This window comes from Coloeus monedula, assembly GCF_965178545.1.
Source record: "Coloeus monedula genome assembly, chromosome: 2".
NCBI lineage: Eukaryota > Metazoa > Chordata > Aves > Passeriformes > Corvidae > Coloeus > Coloeus monedula.
The window spans coordinates 13,406,277-13,420,793 of record NC_138782.1 but is presented as its reverse complement, the minus strand read 5'-3'; the positions used below and the strand labels follow the sequence as shown (position 1 = coordinate 13,420,793).

Below are 14,517 nucleotides of genomic sequence, written 5' to 3'. Positions count from 1 at the left end.
CTGCTCACAAGCACCCAGATGTTTGTGCTGGTGCTGTGGCCAGGGTCACTTGTGCATGACACAGAGGAAGGACAACAGAAACCAGGACCTCGCTCTGCTCCTGGGGATCCTGTGGAGTGCCAATGGCTTTCAGGTCAATGAAGATGATAAGCATGCTCACAATAAGCACTGATCTTTCACAACACTCAGGGATTTTTTTTCCCCACGTGCCATGCCAAGTTAGTTAACCCAATGACTGAAAAGACTGCGCTCCTGCTGAAGCACCTTTGACACCGCCCACTCCCCTGCTTCTCTCCCTACTCCCGTGTCACATTCCACGAGATTCTTACCACTGGCTTGGCTAAAGTAAATGGGAGCTCTTGCACCTCTGGCAACAGGCCAGCAGACACCACCTTAAGGACAATGACAGTAAGGACTGACCTTAGACCTTCTACATATGAGCCCTAATGAGGTGGCCCTTTGCCAGCAGGTCCTGCTTAGGTCCATAAACTCAAGGGCAGCTTGCTACCTGCTGGTTGCTTTTGCCTCACCTTGACCACCAGCTTGAAGGTGACACATGCAGGCTGTTGGATGTCATCCTCCCACTGTGAGGACACAGGACCACCTGCCAGTGAGCTGGTCGGGCTGCCCCATGCAAGCAAGGAAGTGTCCTGACCCCATGTCCCAGGAACAGCCTTCTCCAGCAGCCACAAAGCTCTACCTGTGCTGGGCCTCGCAGTGCTCACACGCACATTTCCATTCACCCTTGGATCCACCAGGCTCATTGACCCCCTTATTCCCAGCGGCAGCCTCCCCCAAGCCGTGTATCGGAGCACTAACAAGCACCCACCCCGCAGAGGTGGGGTGCGGACCCTGGGGCCAACAGCTCAGGCTGTTGGGGCTCCTCCTCCTCGAGCGCTGCAGAGGAGACCCGGGCAGGACGCGGCAGGACAAGAAGCCCAGCCACTCTTCCTCCCGCTCTGCAGGAGCCACCTGCACGCAGCGAGGACCCGAGAGCCGTGGGCAGGCCCTGCCGCGTCCCAGGAGACCCGCACGCCCCGAGCCCCTCCCGCGGGAAGGAGCCGGAGCCGATCCCGAACCCGCGGCCGGGCCGCTGCCCCGGAAGAGCCGCTCTCCTCCAGCCCCGCCCCCAGGGGCGTGCCCGGCGCCCGCGCGCCCTTTGGCCAATCAGAAAAATCGGCCGCCCTGCGTCAGCGGCACGCGGCGGCGGCGGAGGCTGTTGCTAGGCAGGCCGGCGCGCCTGGCCCAATGGGAGCGGGGCGCTGCGGCCGGGCCCGGGCGCAGGCGGCGGCGGCGGCGGCGGCGGGCGCGGAGCGGTTGGGGGCCGGCGCTCACCATGCCCTACAAGCTGAAGAAGGAGAAGGTGCGGCCCTGGGGGCGGCGGCGGCGCCGGGGGAGCTCCTGCGCGCGGCGCGGCGACCGACGGCTCGCTCCCGCCGCCCCTCCCCGGTGCGGCCTTCCCTCGGCTCAGCCCTCGGGCGGGGGCGCGCGCGGGGCTGTGGCCGGCAGGGGGCGGGGGCGCGGGCGCGCGCCCGCGGCGGGCGGGTCGGGTGGCGCAGGAGGGCGGCGGGGGCGCGCGCGGGCCCGGGGGAGGCGGGCGGGGAGGGCGGGAGGGTGCGAGGGGAGGCCGGCGGTGCCTCCGTGCGAGCCCGGCCCGGCCCGGCCCGCCCTGCCCTGCGCGCTCCGCCGGCCGCGGGGATGCTCCCGGTGGGGGAGCTACGGCCGCACCCGCGTCCTGGTCCCGCTGCTCCCTCCGCCGGCGGGGTGAGGGCCCGGATCCGCTTTTGCCGCCGCCCGGAGGGGCCGGGCCGGCGCTGTGGATGCCCTGGCACCGCGTATCTCCGATGGGGCCGCGCCCCGGGGAAGGGCTGGGTGGGCACGGGGCCCTGTCACCCGCAGGTGCCTCGCCGCGGTCAGCCTGCGGTGACCGGGACGGGAGGTGCCAGCATCGCTCCTGGGCTTGGGTCCGTGGCCTCGCCCTGGGCGTTAGCTGCCGGGGGAGCCATTCAGGGCGCCCTTCTCAGGGAAAATGGGCTGGGAGTGGATGTCCGGAGCGGGGCGTGCTTCAGGAGTGGTCTGTGGCAGCACACACCTGAACTCTGCAGAGAGATGCTAAAATTCTGAGCAAGGTAAAGTTTTCTCTGAATGTGTTCTCATCCTTTCAGGAGTCTCCAAAGTCTACCAAAAGCACCACAAAGCCTGGCAGCAGCAGCAGCAGTAGCGGGAAGGATGGTGGGGCAGAGAATTCAGAAGAGGTAAGGCTTTCACATTGGGTACAGCAGTGTGCATGTACAACTCACCTTTGGGGAGGACTTAAATCTTTCATTTTAGCTACTTCAAGCTGTTCCACCAGATAACACATGTCACCAGGATCTTAAGAAGTCAGAGAAGAAAAATTGGCCCAAAGGGAACAATGACTATGGATGAGACTGGATGAGTCTCATACCCTACAGACCTGCAAAAAGACATTTGGCATGAAGCTAAGGGCAAGTGCTGCTCACAGAGGTGGGCAGGGCATGGCAAAGTTGGCTGCAGAAAGGGACAAGCTATGATTATCAACGAGGTGGAAGCCTGACAGATGGGAGCAGCTTCCGTGCTCCTGTCAGAGCAAAGCGCAAGAAACTCTGTTGTCACTTTGTGTCAGAGTGGGAGAGTAGTGAGAAGCAATAGGAGAAGATCTGTTCTTCTGAGGCGTTTTCTGGAGGAGTGAGATGAGGAAGTAATGGATAGGAGCACCTGAAAGAATAAACTGCTAGAGATTAAGTGGTTCTCCTTTGGTGTAACAGTCTTGTTGCTGAGCGCAGCATTCCTCACAAGAAGGCACAGTCTGTATTCCCAGATGTGCAGTCTCACTCCCAGTTTTGATGTTGCCAAGGTAGATACATTAGAATGGCCTCAGCAGAATATGATAGTATGATAAGCCATCCTTAGAATTAGTGCAAATTTGTGTTCAGTGGAACTTTTCTGGTAGTCCTGAGTTCGTCTGGCACTCAGGCAGTGGTTGTGGAATTTGAGAATTGGCTCAGAAGAATGTTGTATGCATGTCTGAGGAAGCATGTATGTATGTGTGGTTTATTTTTTTTTAATACTGCAGTTTGGCAAACAAGCTGTGCCACTTCTACATCCATAGAAGCCTGTGTGCTTCTTTGTCTGGAGCACGTTGCGCTTGTAATTTGGAGGGCTGGGCACGGGAGACGTGTAGGGCTAATGAAGACTAGGAAGAAATGTGTAGTTCAGTGGCACAGTTGTAGTCAATGTTATTTTAGAGTTTACTCCAAAGCACAGATCTGCATTGCAGAGCCTCAGAAGATAACCCTTTTACGAGCCACTCAGTTTTGTGCTCATGCGTAACCTGCCATGTGGCCAGCAAGGAATCAGTGTCTAACTCTGTGTGCCTTGGAGCAGGCAGCAGTTTTGTAGATCCTCCATCCTGGCCTTTGCCTCTGTCCATTTTATTTTGTGCATACAGCTGAAAGCAGCTTGGTGGAGCGCTGTCTGTGGACTCCAAGGAATTGAGAGAACTCCTGCATTGGCATTATGGGGTCAGACTTACCTTTTATTTATGTGGCACTCTTTGCTGAGTTCACAGCTCTGGAAAGATGTAGGAAAGCCTGGGTCTTGCAATGGGTAGCCAACAAAGCAGGTCACTCTGATGTGCCCCTCCAAATCAGCAGTGGGCTGTGGCACTGCTCTCCTGGTTACAAGTGGTGCAGTAAGAAGGGAAGAATGTCACAGGCTACAAGCTTTCTTCTGTGACCTGAAATGGCATGTAATGTTTGCCTGGGTGCAGAAGAAACTTAGACGTGATGTGTCTAAACTTCCCTCACACAAAACACACCCAGCCACTTCCTCATACTCCAGACAAAATCCAGCCCTCTTTTAAGATGGAAAGCTGGGTCTCCTTTGATCATAAGAACAGAGAGCAGAGCAGAAAGGAGACACCTCTGCAGTGTGTACTTCCACAGGTCTCTTCTTCCTTTCTCTGTTGAGTCTGCAGTGAAGTTTGTTCCCTTTTGGTGCTTTTCTGTCTCTGGAGTACTCTGCTGCAGAATGGAAGAGAGCTCTTTGCTTGATAAGAAGAAATGTATACCAGTTTGAATGCGATTTTCTTGCTCTTCAGGAAACACAGAAAGGTATTTTGACTTTCACATTGTGTGAGGAATTAGGTAATGTGTGCTGGGAGCAAAACTCCTTCCTTGTGTCAGAAGCAAGAGGTGGTTTGACTTGTGAAACGCTGGGAGTGGTATTGTCTGGTGGGGTTGATGTGCTGAGCCCAACCTGGATACCTTTGCTGCCATTGTGAGAGTTTCATGCCCTGTGAATTCCCCTGTGGAGTTACAGTTGGTTGGTTGCCTGCCTGTTCTAGGGTGAAAATTGGGTGCACTAAAGAGATCTATCCTTTTTCTTCATATCTCAATAGATGCTTAATGGGCTTGCAGCAGGGGAGCAGCATTTGGGCAGCCCTCTTCCAGTATGTGCTTTCCTCTCTCACACTGTGCTCCATGGAGCAGGGGCAGGAATCAACTTTAATTTATCCTGGTATCAGAAAGCTGTGACTTGTTTTGCAGGCAACTTGTCTGGCTGGTGGGATGAGTAAAGCTTGTTGCAGAGCAGCTCTGTTTTGATGAATCTGGCCAAATGCAGTGGATGAGGAGCTCCTATGGGGATCTCTGTGGAGGGAGATGAAGAGGGTAGGAGTCAGTCCAGAACCCCCTAAGCAAAGTGCTTTGCTCTCTGCAGCGAAGGAGCTTTTAGTGGAGCTGGTCTTGAAAAGCAGGCACATCCACAAGGGAAGGCAAGTGTTGGATTTCCTCTTAAGTACAGGGGTACTGCAGCGCTCTTTTAGTTTTACTCCAAGATGAGCATCCATCTGATGTGAACAGCCAGCAGAGCTTGGCCAGCCCCTGGCTTTGAGGGGCAGTTTGCTTAGGAAGAGGCAAGGAACAGTGGAGTAAAACATGAGAGCAGGGAGTGGGAAATGAAAGGTGTGTTTAGTTCAGTCCCCCTGGAACATGATGAATATATGAATGCAGAGAATTTCTGTGTAAGCTGTTTAAGGAAAAAAGAGAAATAATGTCAGAGACCAAGGCAGCGTTGAATGAGAGGATGAGAAAGAGTTACTCCTCCTGGCCAGAAAGACTGGGAGAGGCAGCTGGGTGGGGAAGAGAGTTAATGACCTGGAAGTGGGAGCAGGCATTAGCAGCAGTAAAGAGGGGAGCTTCTCTGCAGCCTCAAGGGCAGCTTGGAGCCTTGCTGATGAGATTTGCAGCTCTGGGAGAGGGTGCACCTTTTCAGTGAGCTGCTGTATTTTCATGTTTTGCACATGTCTCCATGGGGCTTGTTACTGCAGTACCTGGAGTTCATTATTCAGAGACAGGCATTACAGTGCATTCATGTTACTTCTGAGGCAGAGAGCCTGATTTTAATAGGGAAGCTGTGTAACAGCAGACAAAGAGAGCAGGTACTGACTTGAGGGATGGGAAGGGAAGAGTCATCTGAGGAGGAGGAGCTGAGAGCAGATCTGGGCTGGGAAGCTTAGCAAGCAGGGGATGCTCAAGGGACCAGTGAGGCAGAAAGGGCTTCCCGAGTGGCGATGCACCCAGCTGCAGTAGGAGTGCCTGCAGAGGTGAGGTCATGCACGGGTAGGGGAGTGCAGGAGAAGCTAGCACAGCTCAGGATGGCTGGGGGAAGAGGATCTCTGTTCTCTGGGGTGAAGAGGAATGGCACAGAGCAAGCTCAGGGCCTGGGGCTCATTGACTTGTGCAGGCAAGTTCCTAACAAGGAGGAGAGGTGGTGGGAAGCACTGGGGAGGACGTGCTCTGGAGCCAGGGAGCCTGTGTGCTTGGTTTCATTTGGGGCCGGCCCGTCCTGTTGGCACAAGGAGCTGCTCCACTGCAGTGGGGAAAGTGGGGCTGCCCCTCTGTGCTTGGTCAAACACCTTTGTGCTATTCTCTGGTCACTTCAGCACGTGCAGTAACAGCCACAGCAAACAGTGTTCCCCAAGCTATTGGCTTTGCCATGGTGTGTGAGCCCTGCTTGTCAGGATGGGGCTGAGCCTGCTCAGATGGAGGGGTGCCTGCAGCCATGGAGCAGTTGGCTGGTGTTGGTGTCAGGGAAAGAGGCTGTGCATGGAGAAAAAAGCTTTCAGGTTCAGTAGTCTGCTGTGTTTTCAGGGATGGAAACTTCAGAGAAGAAAGTGTTAGGAAACTTAAAATAAGCCTCTTCTGATTCATGTGGCCAAGGTAGGAGGTGTTGAAGGCAGCAGGACAACAGGCCTGCCACAGGAAGTACCTCCTGAAAGCAGAGATTCAACTTGATACCAGAAAGTGCCTGTACAAGCAGTCCATCATAAACTCTCTGGGCACTGCAGCATATGAGTATATCTGACCTCCCCAGCCATCAGTTTTTGTCTAGCAATCTTGGTTGTGTGACTTTTGCATGTGCATGACTGTTTCTTAAATAGCTGGCAGCTGAATCTGAAGCTATGTTTTGTCTCTCTTCGTGCAAGATGTTGAAGACTGTAGACTGTCGAAGACTAGTGGCAAGGACTTTTCCAGCCCCCTGATGCAGGCTGTTCACATGCAGTAAACGCACCATGCTCTGAGCATTTGCCCGTGGTGTTTCTGGATGGGTGAGGAGTGCACAAGCGTGTCCCATCAGCTCAGAGGGCCCATGTGTCCTGCTTCCTTCAGTGTTACCATCTTTTCTCTATGGTGGCTCAGCATTCAGATTTTTCCCTTCTTTCCTGTGGAAGGAGAATGATGCAGACCCAAGGACTCCCAAAGGCATCTGGACAACAAGGCTCACTCTGCCTTGATACCAAGTATTCAGAATTAACTTCTCAGTCTTGGAAGCTGGCCAGCAAGGCTTTGTCCTGACTTAACTGAGCAGAGACCACTGTTTAGTATAAGTTCCCTCCAGTTTGTAGTCTGGGCCTGCTTTATTTGGCAGACACTGCTGTTTTTATCACAAGCTCATCTGGCTCCCTCCTCTCATCATGGGACAGCGCTGCTCTGTGAAGGGAATCAAAACAAATGTAAACTGTAGAGAGTTCAAATCTTGTTGTCTCCCCCCACCTTGGCTTGGAGCTGAGGTTGAAACAGAACCACTCAGGATTTTCTTCAAACAGAGTCAGACCAGAACCAAAATCTTTCTGATTTCTCATTCAAAGTAATGACTTGACAAAAAAAAAAAACCCGATGTTTTGTGTTGGGCCCTGTTTTCCCTGTTTTTCTTTGCACTTGCTCTATAGATCCCAATTGGTAGAGCACTATCTCCCTCTAGGCAGCTTCTCCTGTTCCTTACCCTGCTGCCTTCCCACATGCTGCAGGTGCAGTAACTCTTGCTCTTGCACTGCTGTGCTGCACCTCTTTGGAAACCAGGGAAAGGACTGTGCAGAGTAGCTGCATCTCAGCTGGTCCTCACAGGAAGAGACTGGCCATCGGGAGGATGGAGAGCTCTGCTGAGCTCCTGCACTCCCTCAAAATGCTGCTGGTTGGTGTTCTGGTGAGGTGTGCATTTGTACCACTGTGCTCTATGTGGCAGCTGGGAATTATGGGGAAAGAAGGGGGTGATGTCCAAGGATTTCACTCACCTCTGCTGCCCATCCATTGTGCTTTTCTTGTTGTATCCTAAACAGATTTATCCTGCAGCTCCTTGGCTTCATGTACCAACAGGAAGGAGGTGGCTCACGCAGCACAGCCAGGGTAGGCTGGGTGCTGTCTCCAGCTAATCCCTCTGCTTCCTGGCAGGATGTTGCCCTCTTTTGTGCTGAGTTTTCCATAGGTCTGGTCAGTGTGAAATTAAAGGGTCAGTTATTGAGTCATTATGATCCAATTGGGACTTGAATGAGCAGAGCTTCAGCAAGGTTGGAAGAGAGCTGAGCTGAGCAAATACTGGCTTGAGTTTCTGGTCACATGCTAAACATGAGAAAGTGCCTCTGTTAGTGCAGTGTAACAAGAGTGCAGTGGGAGAGGAGAATGCAGGCAGAGAGTTTGTGTGGCTAGAAGGGGTGATGTGGGAAAAGCCCATCTACAGAAGTCCAGACAGCAGTGAGGCAGAGATGGAGAGAGCAGCCCACAGCCTGGGACCTAAGGTTGCATATGTTTGTATGTATGGTCCATGTGGTTTGTAGATGCTCCTGGACCACAAATGCAGCAATGATTTTAGTGGTCTTCACTATTGCCTTTCCAAGGCCATTATGTCTGCTCTGTACTACACACTGCCTTTGTTTTTCCCAGGTGATTCCCTGCACAAGGACAAAGTAGCAAATTGCTGGTTTCTAAGCTTGCTTGTTGTGTGTTGTACATAGTTCTGCAATCAGAGACAGCAGCATGCCAAGATTTCTGTTTGGACCACAGAAAGTTCTTATTGCTGCTGCATGTAATGTGTTACAAGATGTGACTTCACTTTCCATATCCATGGCACTCACTGTGCTGAGAGGCTCCGGTGTCTTTGTGGTACCTCACAGACATGAGTAAAACTGACATTTGCTTTGCAGATATGCAACAAATGCAACCAACAGCTCTAGAGCTGGCAGGAACACGTGAGAGGCACTCAACTGCAAGTGCAACAGTGAAGAACCTGCCCAGTTTCTTCATTCCAAGAAGATGCTGATGTTCTTTCCTTATGAGGCTTGTAGGTAAAGCTTCTGAGTTGTTTTACTCTCTTCTCCCTCATCAGGCCCAGCAGCCGCAGCAGCAGCCACAGCAGCAGCAGCCACAGCAGCAGCAGCCACAGCAGCAGCAGCCAACTTCAAATAAGCGGCCCAGTAACAGCGCTCCCCCCCCAACCCAGCTGAATAAAATCAAGTACTCAGGGGGACCCCAGATTGTGAAGAAGGAGCGCCGGCACAGCTCTTCCCGTTTCAATCTGAGCAAAAACCGGGAACTGCAAAAACTCCCAGCCCTTAAAGGTAAAGAGGCAGTGGGGTGGGAGCTGTATGACAAGCTGCAGTTTCTCCAGGCAGAGTGTGGTGGTGTAAGGGCTCTTCCCAAAGCAACCAAGTGTCCAGCTAGTTTTATGGGCAGCAAGGATGGTTCTGGGAAAGGTGCTCGGCTTGTTAGCAGGTAGAGAATTGATGGATGGCCTAAAATAATCAGAGTATTCTCAATGCAAACTTCATACTTACCTTCCTATTTGGGCTATTTAAACCCTTATGCTCTATGTACTGAGGGTTGCCTCAGATTCTTCAGCAGGTTGTGCAGGAAGGTGGTGAAGTGCAGAGACCTTGGTGCAGATTGTCCTTGGTTCCTACATCCATCCATTCCTGGGGAAGGACCAGGACTTCTCCTCATTGTGTTTCCATTGCAAATTATGATAGCGGAATTGAACCTGTCCACGTTAGGGGAGCTTGGTATTAGCACTTAGTGTACATTATGTTGCAATTAAACATGAGTGTGGGCAAGGAGAAAGCATTTTCAGCAGTGACTGCGCCAGACTCATTGCTGAGGTTGCTCACGGACACAGACAAGCTTTTGAGGAAGGGCACCTGCCTTGCAGCTCAGTAGCATTCTGCAAGCAGGAGGTAAGTTTGTGTCATTGGCCGAGGCAGTGTGTAGTTTCCAGTCATATCAGAAAGAGAATCTGTTAATGCTCCTGCAACCCTGGCCCCTCTCTTCTGCCCTATTCTCTGGGAGGAGGGTCAGGCTACAGTGTGTGCTGCCCAGCTCCCTTTGTGTCTCTGTGGTGCAGGACTGGCTGTCACTGGTCTGTGATGGGAGCTGGTTGAGTTCCTTTTTCAGTGTACTCTGTACAGGGAGGAAAGAGATCAGTGCTTATCAGGTTAGAAACTGCTACCATGTTTGAAATCCACTCATGGGATAGTTGCTTCAGAGGCCCTGCAGTCTCTCTGGCTCCTTTGTCCCATGTCCATTGCAGGGATAACACTGCCTCTCCCTCTTCACCACCAACAGTTCAAGGGGAATGTGACGGGGGAGGGGGAAACCACAGGGAGCAAACCACAGTGATACCTGGGGAAACCAGGAAGATGTTCTGCCTGGCTCCAAGGACAGATGTCCCTGCTTTCTCTGACAGATGCTCCTCCGCACGAACGAGAAGAGCTTTTCATCCAGAAGCTGCGGCAGTGCTGTGTTCTTTTTGACTTCATCTCTGACCCCCTCAGTGACCTGAAGTTCAAGGAGGTGAAGCGAGCAGGTCTCAATGAGATGGTGGAATACATCACACACAACCGTGATGTCGTCACCGAGGCCATCTATCCTGAAGCTGTTATCATGGTAGGGCATGGAGCCAGTGTTTGTGTGGCTTGTGTGCCAAAGAAATAGGGAAGTGTGGGAGGAGGAGGGGATAGGGATTTGTCAGAGAGGAGTGTGACCCCAGTCCTACCCATTCCTTGTCTACCCACCTCCAGAAAGAGAAGTGTGTGTAGAGGTGGTGGTAGTGACAGTGCCTGCTGTGGGGAGAGGTGGAAGCTCTTGTCTCCGGCAGAGATGGCACTTGAGGAAGTCCTGTGCAGACTGTAACCCTACAGCCTGCAGGAAGGGATCAGTGTGTGGGCACAGCTGTGACAAATCACAATGTGTTGCACTGCAGTGAAGGATTTGCTATGTGGAGGACCATCATGAGGTGTCAGAATGTCATTCATGCACTCTGTCACTCACTTCAGTTTTCAGTGAACCTCTTCCGGACACTCCCACCATCGTCCAATCCCACAGGAGCAGAGTTTGACCCTGAAGAAGATGAGCCTACATTAGAGGCTGCCTGGCCACACCTTCAGGTGAGGAGGGGTGGGAAATATAGGTCTGGTGAATTTATCTCCAGGAAGTCGAGAGTCCATGTGGAGCTGGAGCCTGCCAGCCCTGCCACTGCTGCTTCACCAGCCTGCGAGGGTTCCTGTGGAAAGACCAGGCCTGCCACCCAGGGGTCAGAGGTGGCTCTTAGGCAGTGCAGGAAGCAAGGGTGTCGTGGGAACTGGCTGATGCCTGTGTGCAACATTCACTTGCTGATGGCCTTAAGACAGACTGGGTGAAAAGGGTTAGGAAAGTGACAGTGAGCATGGTTTAGCAGAGCTCAGCAGTACAAGTCAGGAGGAAAGCTGCAGGCACTTGCACAGGGATGTGTTGTCAAGCAGACAAAGGCAGAAAACGGGGCAGGTACTGCAGAATGAAGCAGAAAATACAGAGAAGAAGTAAGGTGTCGTTCTGCAGCACCGGTTAATCATTTCTCACTGCTGCAGTTGACATAGGCATGCGAGCGTTGATAGAAACACCGTGTCCTCAGCACCAGAGTGCTATGAATGCTAGGCAGCATTTGTTTCTCAGAATTGAGTCAGCAGCCAGCATGGATTTGTGGCAACTGAATGCTGAGCTTTTTGTTCAGCACCTCAGGTTTTTTTTTTTACTGCTGTCCTTGGCAGGTAGGCCCTACCTGTGGGTGCACGGTCCTATCATTCCTTCAATCCCAAAGTCAGGCCTTTCAAATGCATCAATCTTGTTTGGCCTAGTGGCCCCTCAGAACCACTAGGAGGGATGGATGAGAGTGGACTCATCCCTCTCAGAGAGCAGCAGGACCAGAAGTTGATGTTTCAGCACTGACAGCCTTCTTAAAGCAAGCTGCCCTTTGTTTTCCAAGTGGGACACAGCATGCAGTTCTCCTGGCCTGGTGAGGCCAAGCCAACTTTGAGTCAGTACCCAGGAGGCAGAGGACACTGCATGTTTTCCTGGGGTCCGTTTCATTTCTCTGCTCTTCTCTTGTTCCTTGGCGTGTCTCAAGGGCATCCAGTGAGTCTGAGCCTTTGCCGTCTCTGGAGGTTTCTGTTCTCTGTAGAAATATGTGCTGAAGATGTGAGAAGAGTTTCCCAGGCCTAGTGTCTTAATCTGAGTAGGTGGGTGTTACCTTTGGAGGGACCTGAGGTGATGAGGTCTCATGCAGATTTGGATAGTTATGTGCCACCAGAGACCCCTGCCCATTAAAGCAAGGGCAGCTGAGTTGATCTGGGTAAGGAAACACTGGCGTTTTTGCTCCTGTTCAGGCTTCCCAGCCTTTCCCTGAATCCTTAAGGAGAAGGAAAACATAAAATCTGAAGTAAACACTGGTTAGAGGACAAGGGGATTTCTAAGTAATCTCTCCTTTTTCCCCCCACAGCTGGTGTATGAGTTCTTCCTCAGGTTCCTGGAATCACCTGACTTTCAACCAAATGTAGCCAAGAAATACATTGACCAGAAGTTTGTGCTCTCTGTAAGTAATTGTTGTCCCTGCCACTGTGCACCACCTTTGTGAAGGACATGCAGCAGATTTTGGTGCTTGATGATGTGACTTCTCTTTATTTGTTTTGAATGAGCAGACAGAATTTTCTGTGCAGGGCAAGACTGCGTGCGAGCTGTAGTCACTGGAACTCGTAACTCATTGTATAGGTGGAGAGGGGCACAGGGGCCTTGCAGGGGAAATCTGGGGATGTGCAGCTTTGTAGAAAGTGCAGGCCATTACGGTGTTTCTGAAGGTGAGAGAAGTGATGATGGTTCCAGCTTGTGACTAGGAGATCACGTGTTTCAGGGAAATGACCACTGTGCTCACGGTGCTGAAGGCATCACTTGACTGAAAGAGCTGTTTTTGCCAAGCATGAGCAGTGCCTGGTGTTGGTGGTAGCTTTGCTCAGACAGGCAGTATGCAGGCACTGACTGAATTTCTCTCCTCACAGCTGCTGGATCTCTTTGACAGTGAAGACCCCAGAGAACGAGACTTCCTAAAGACTATTCTGCACAGGATCTATGGGAAGTTCCTGGGTCTGAGAGCATATGTGAGGAGGCAGATCAATAACATATTTTACAGGTGAGGTCTTTCTTAGTACCATTTAGACTCCCTGTCTCCAGCATGTTTCCTTCATCTTGTTTATCAAACTGTATCCAGCATTTGGCAATGACCTCTCATCCTTCTCTTTAGGTTCATCTATGAAACAGAACACCACAATGGGATTGCAGAGCTACTGGAGATCCTGGGAAGGTAAGGCCACTTTTGCAAGTCCCAGAGGACCCATAATGAGTGAGGCCTCCCAGCCCAGTGTGCTGTGTGAACAGGCAGTGCCTTCCTTCAGCAATCCTTGCAGGAGGCACCTCTTCCAGAGAATCTCAGTCTGACAGAGCATAAACTAAAGTACTCTCCAGCCTGCTGATAAATACAGTGGTAGCCTTCTCCTCCCCAGATCTATCTCCTGTTCTTTTGAGTTTGAGTCCAGTCACACTTGCTATCCTGCCTCAGCAGGCAGTAAAAGAGAAGAGCTCCTCACAGCTCTGAGAAGCCTTAGCAATGGGCAGCCTTCTCCCGGGTTTCAGCTTCCCTTCTGTTTGTGACCTTGTTATTCTGCCACCCTCCTCTTTTGTAAAGCAAAATACTCAAGCAATGAGCTGCTTCAGTGCTGGCCTTCCCCAGAGGTTCTGCCTAAGTGTGTGTGGGCTCAGCCTGACACAGGACAGAGCAGAGTCCAGGCTCCATCAGAGGCTTTTCCCTGTGGTGCCTGCCAAGAACACTCTCGCTGAGCACGTTGTGCAGGCTGGGCTGCAGCAACCATGCTTTTGGGGGATGCTTCCTCAAGGGGCTGGTGAGAGCTAGTGTGTGTTGTGAGGTGAGAGACACTGTATTTCTCCTGGGTAAAAACTTTAACAAGATTCTTGTTTCCTCTCAGCATAATCAATGGATTTGCTTTGCCTCTGAAGGAAGAGCACAAGATGTTTCTCATCAGAGTCTTGTTACCACTGCACAAAGTGAAGTCTCTCAGTGTGTACCATCCACAGGTGAGAAGTACTTCAAGTTCCCGGGGCAGATTGGGATTTTGCAAAAGCTTATAGCTATTATAAGCTCTATATATTTATATTCGTTTATAAGCTAATTGTTTATAGCTATTCACCAGGCCACATTACTGCATTTTACAGAGTTCTTGCTGTGAGGTGTTCTGGGCTCTGCACTAGTCCCCATACTGTAGTGGTTGTCCTATTCTTGTGGTGTCTGGGCCTGTGCCACTGGATGATAGGAGGTTATCCTGACATTTCCCCTTGTTGTAATGCTGTGGCTTGCTTTGTCTTTCTGTGCTGGAAGCTTGTGAAATATTGGGGGCCTGCTGAAATCAGAGAGGGAAATTTCCTAGCTGCAGTCATCAGCCTGTGCATCAGCTGTTAGTCACCGCTGAGATATGTGGAGAAGTTGGTGTGCTAGTCTGCTAGATTGGTTTAGAGATTAATTTCTTCCAATTTTGAGTACATAACAGAAGACTAAAGAAGATCACAACTTGGGATAGGAAGTGAAAAAATATGGGTACTAAGTAGAGACGTCTGTTCTCTCAGCCCTGTTTCTATGGGGCAGGGCTTTGTGTCAGTCAGGTTTGTTCCTCCCCATTGCGTGCAGCTGTGCTTGCATCTGAATGTGTAGGCTGTGGACTGCTCTGGGTGACTGAAGTTTTATCCTTTAAACTGCACAAATGTCCCAGGCTCAGGCCCTGCCTGCTTGGTCTTAAAGCCTTCACTTGCCATCAGAAAACTGGATTTGTTTAGAGCTGCAACATAATGGGCA

At 51.6% G+C, this 14,517-nt stretch overlaps 1 protein-coding gene across 1 annotated transcript in view; it reads left to right on the top strand.

The window, feature by feature from the left end:
• Positions 1–1,278: 1,278 nt before the first annotated feature.
• Positions 1,279–14,517, top strand: part of PPP2R5D (protein phosphatase 2 regulatory subunit B'delta) — a 27,431-nt gene continuing 14,192 nt past the window's right edge. The window contains exons 1-9 of the mRNA XM_082302887.1: positions 1,279–1,363; positions 2,166–2,255; positions 8,683–8,914; positions 10,036–10,235; positions 10,625–10,735; positions 12,103–12,195; positions 12,656–12,786; positions 12,898–12,957; positions 13,637–13,745. Coding sequence (XP_082159013.1) covers positions 1,337–1,363; positions 2,166–2,255; positions 8,683–8,914; positions 10,036–10,235; positions 10,625–10,735; positions 12,103–12,195; positions 12,656–12,786; positions 12,898–12,957; positions 13,637–13,745 — 1,053 coding nt within the window. The 5' untranslated portion in view covers positions 1,279–1,336. The remainder of the gene's footprint in view (positions 1,364–2,165; positions 2,256–8,682; positions 8,915–10,035; positions 10,236–10,624; positions 10,736–12,102; positions 12,196–12,655; positions 12,787–12,897; positions 12,958–13,636; positions 13,746–14,517) is intronic.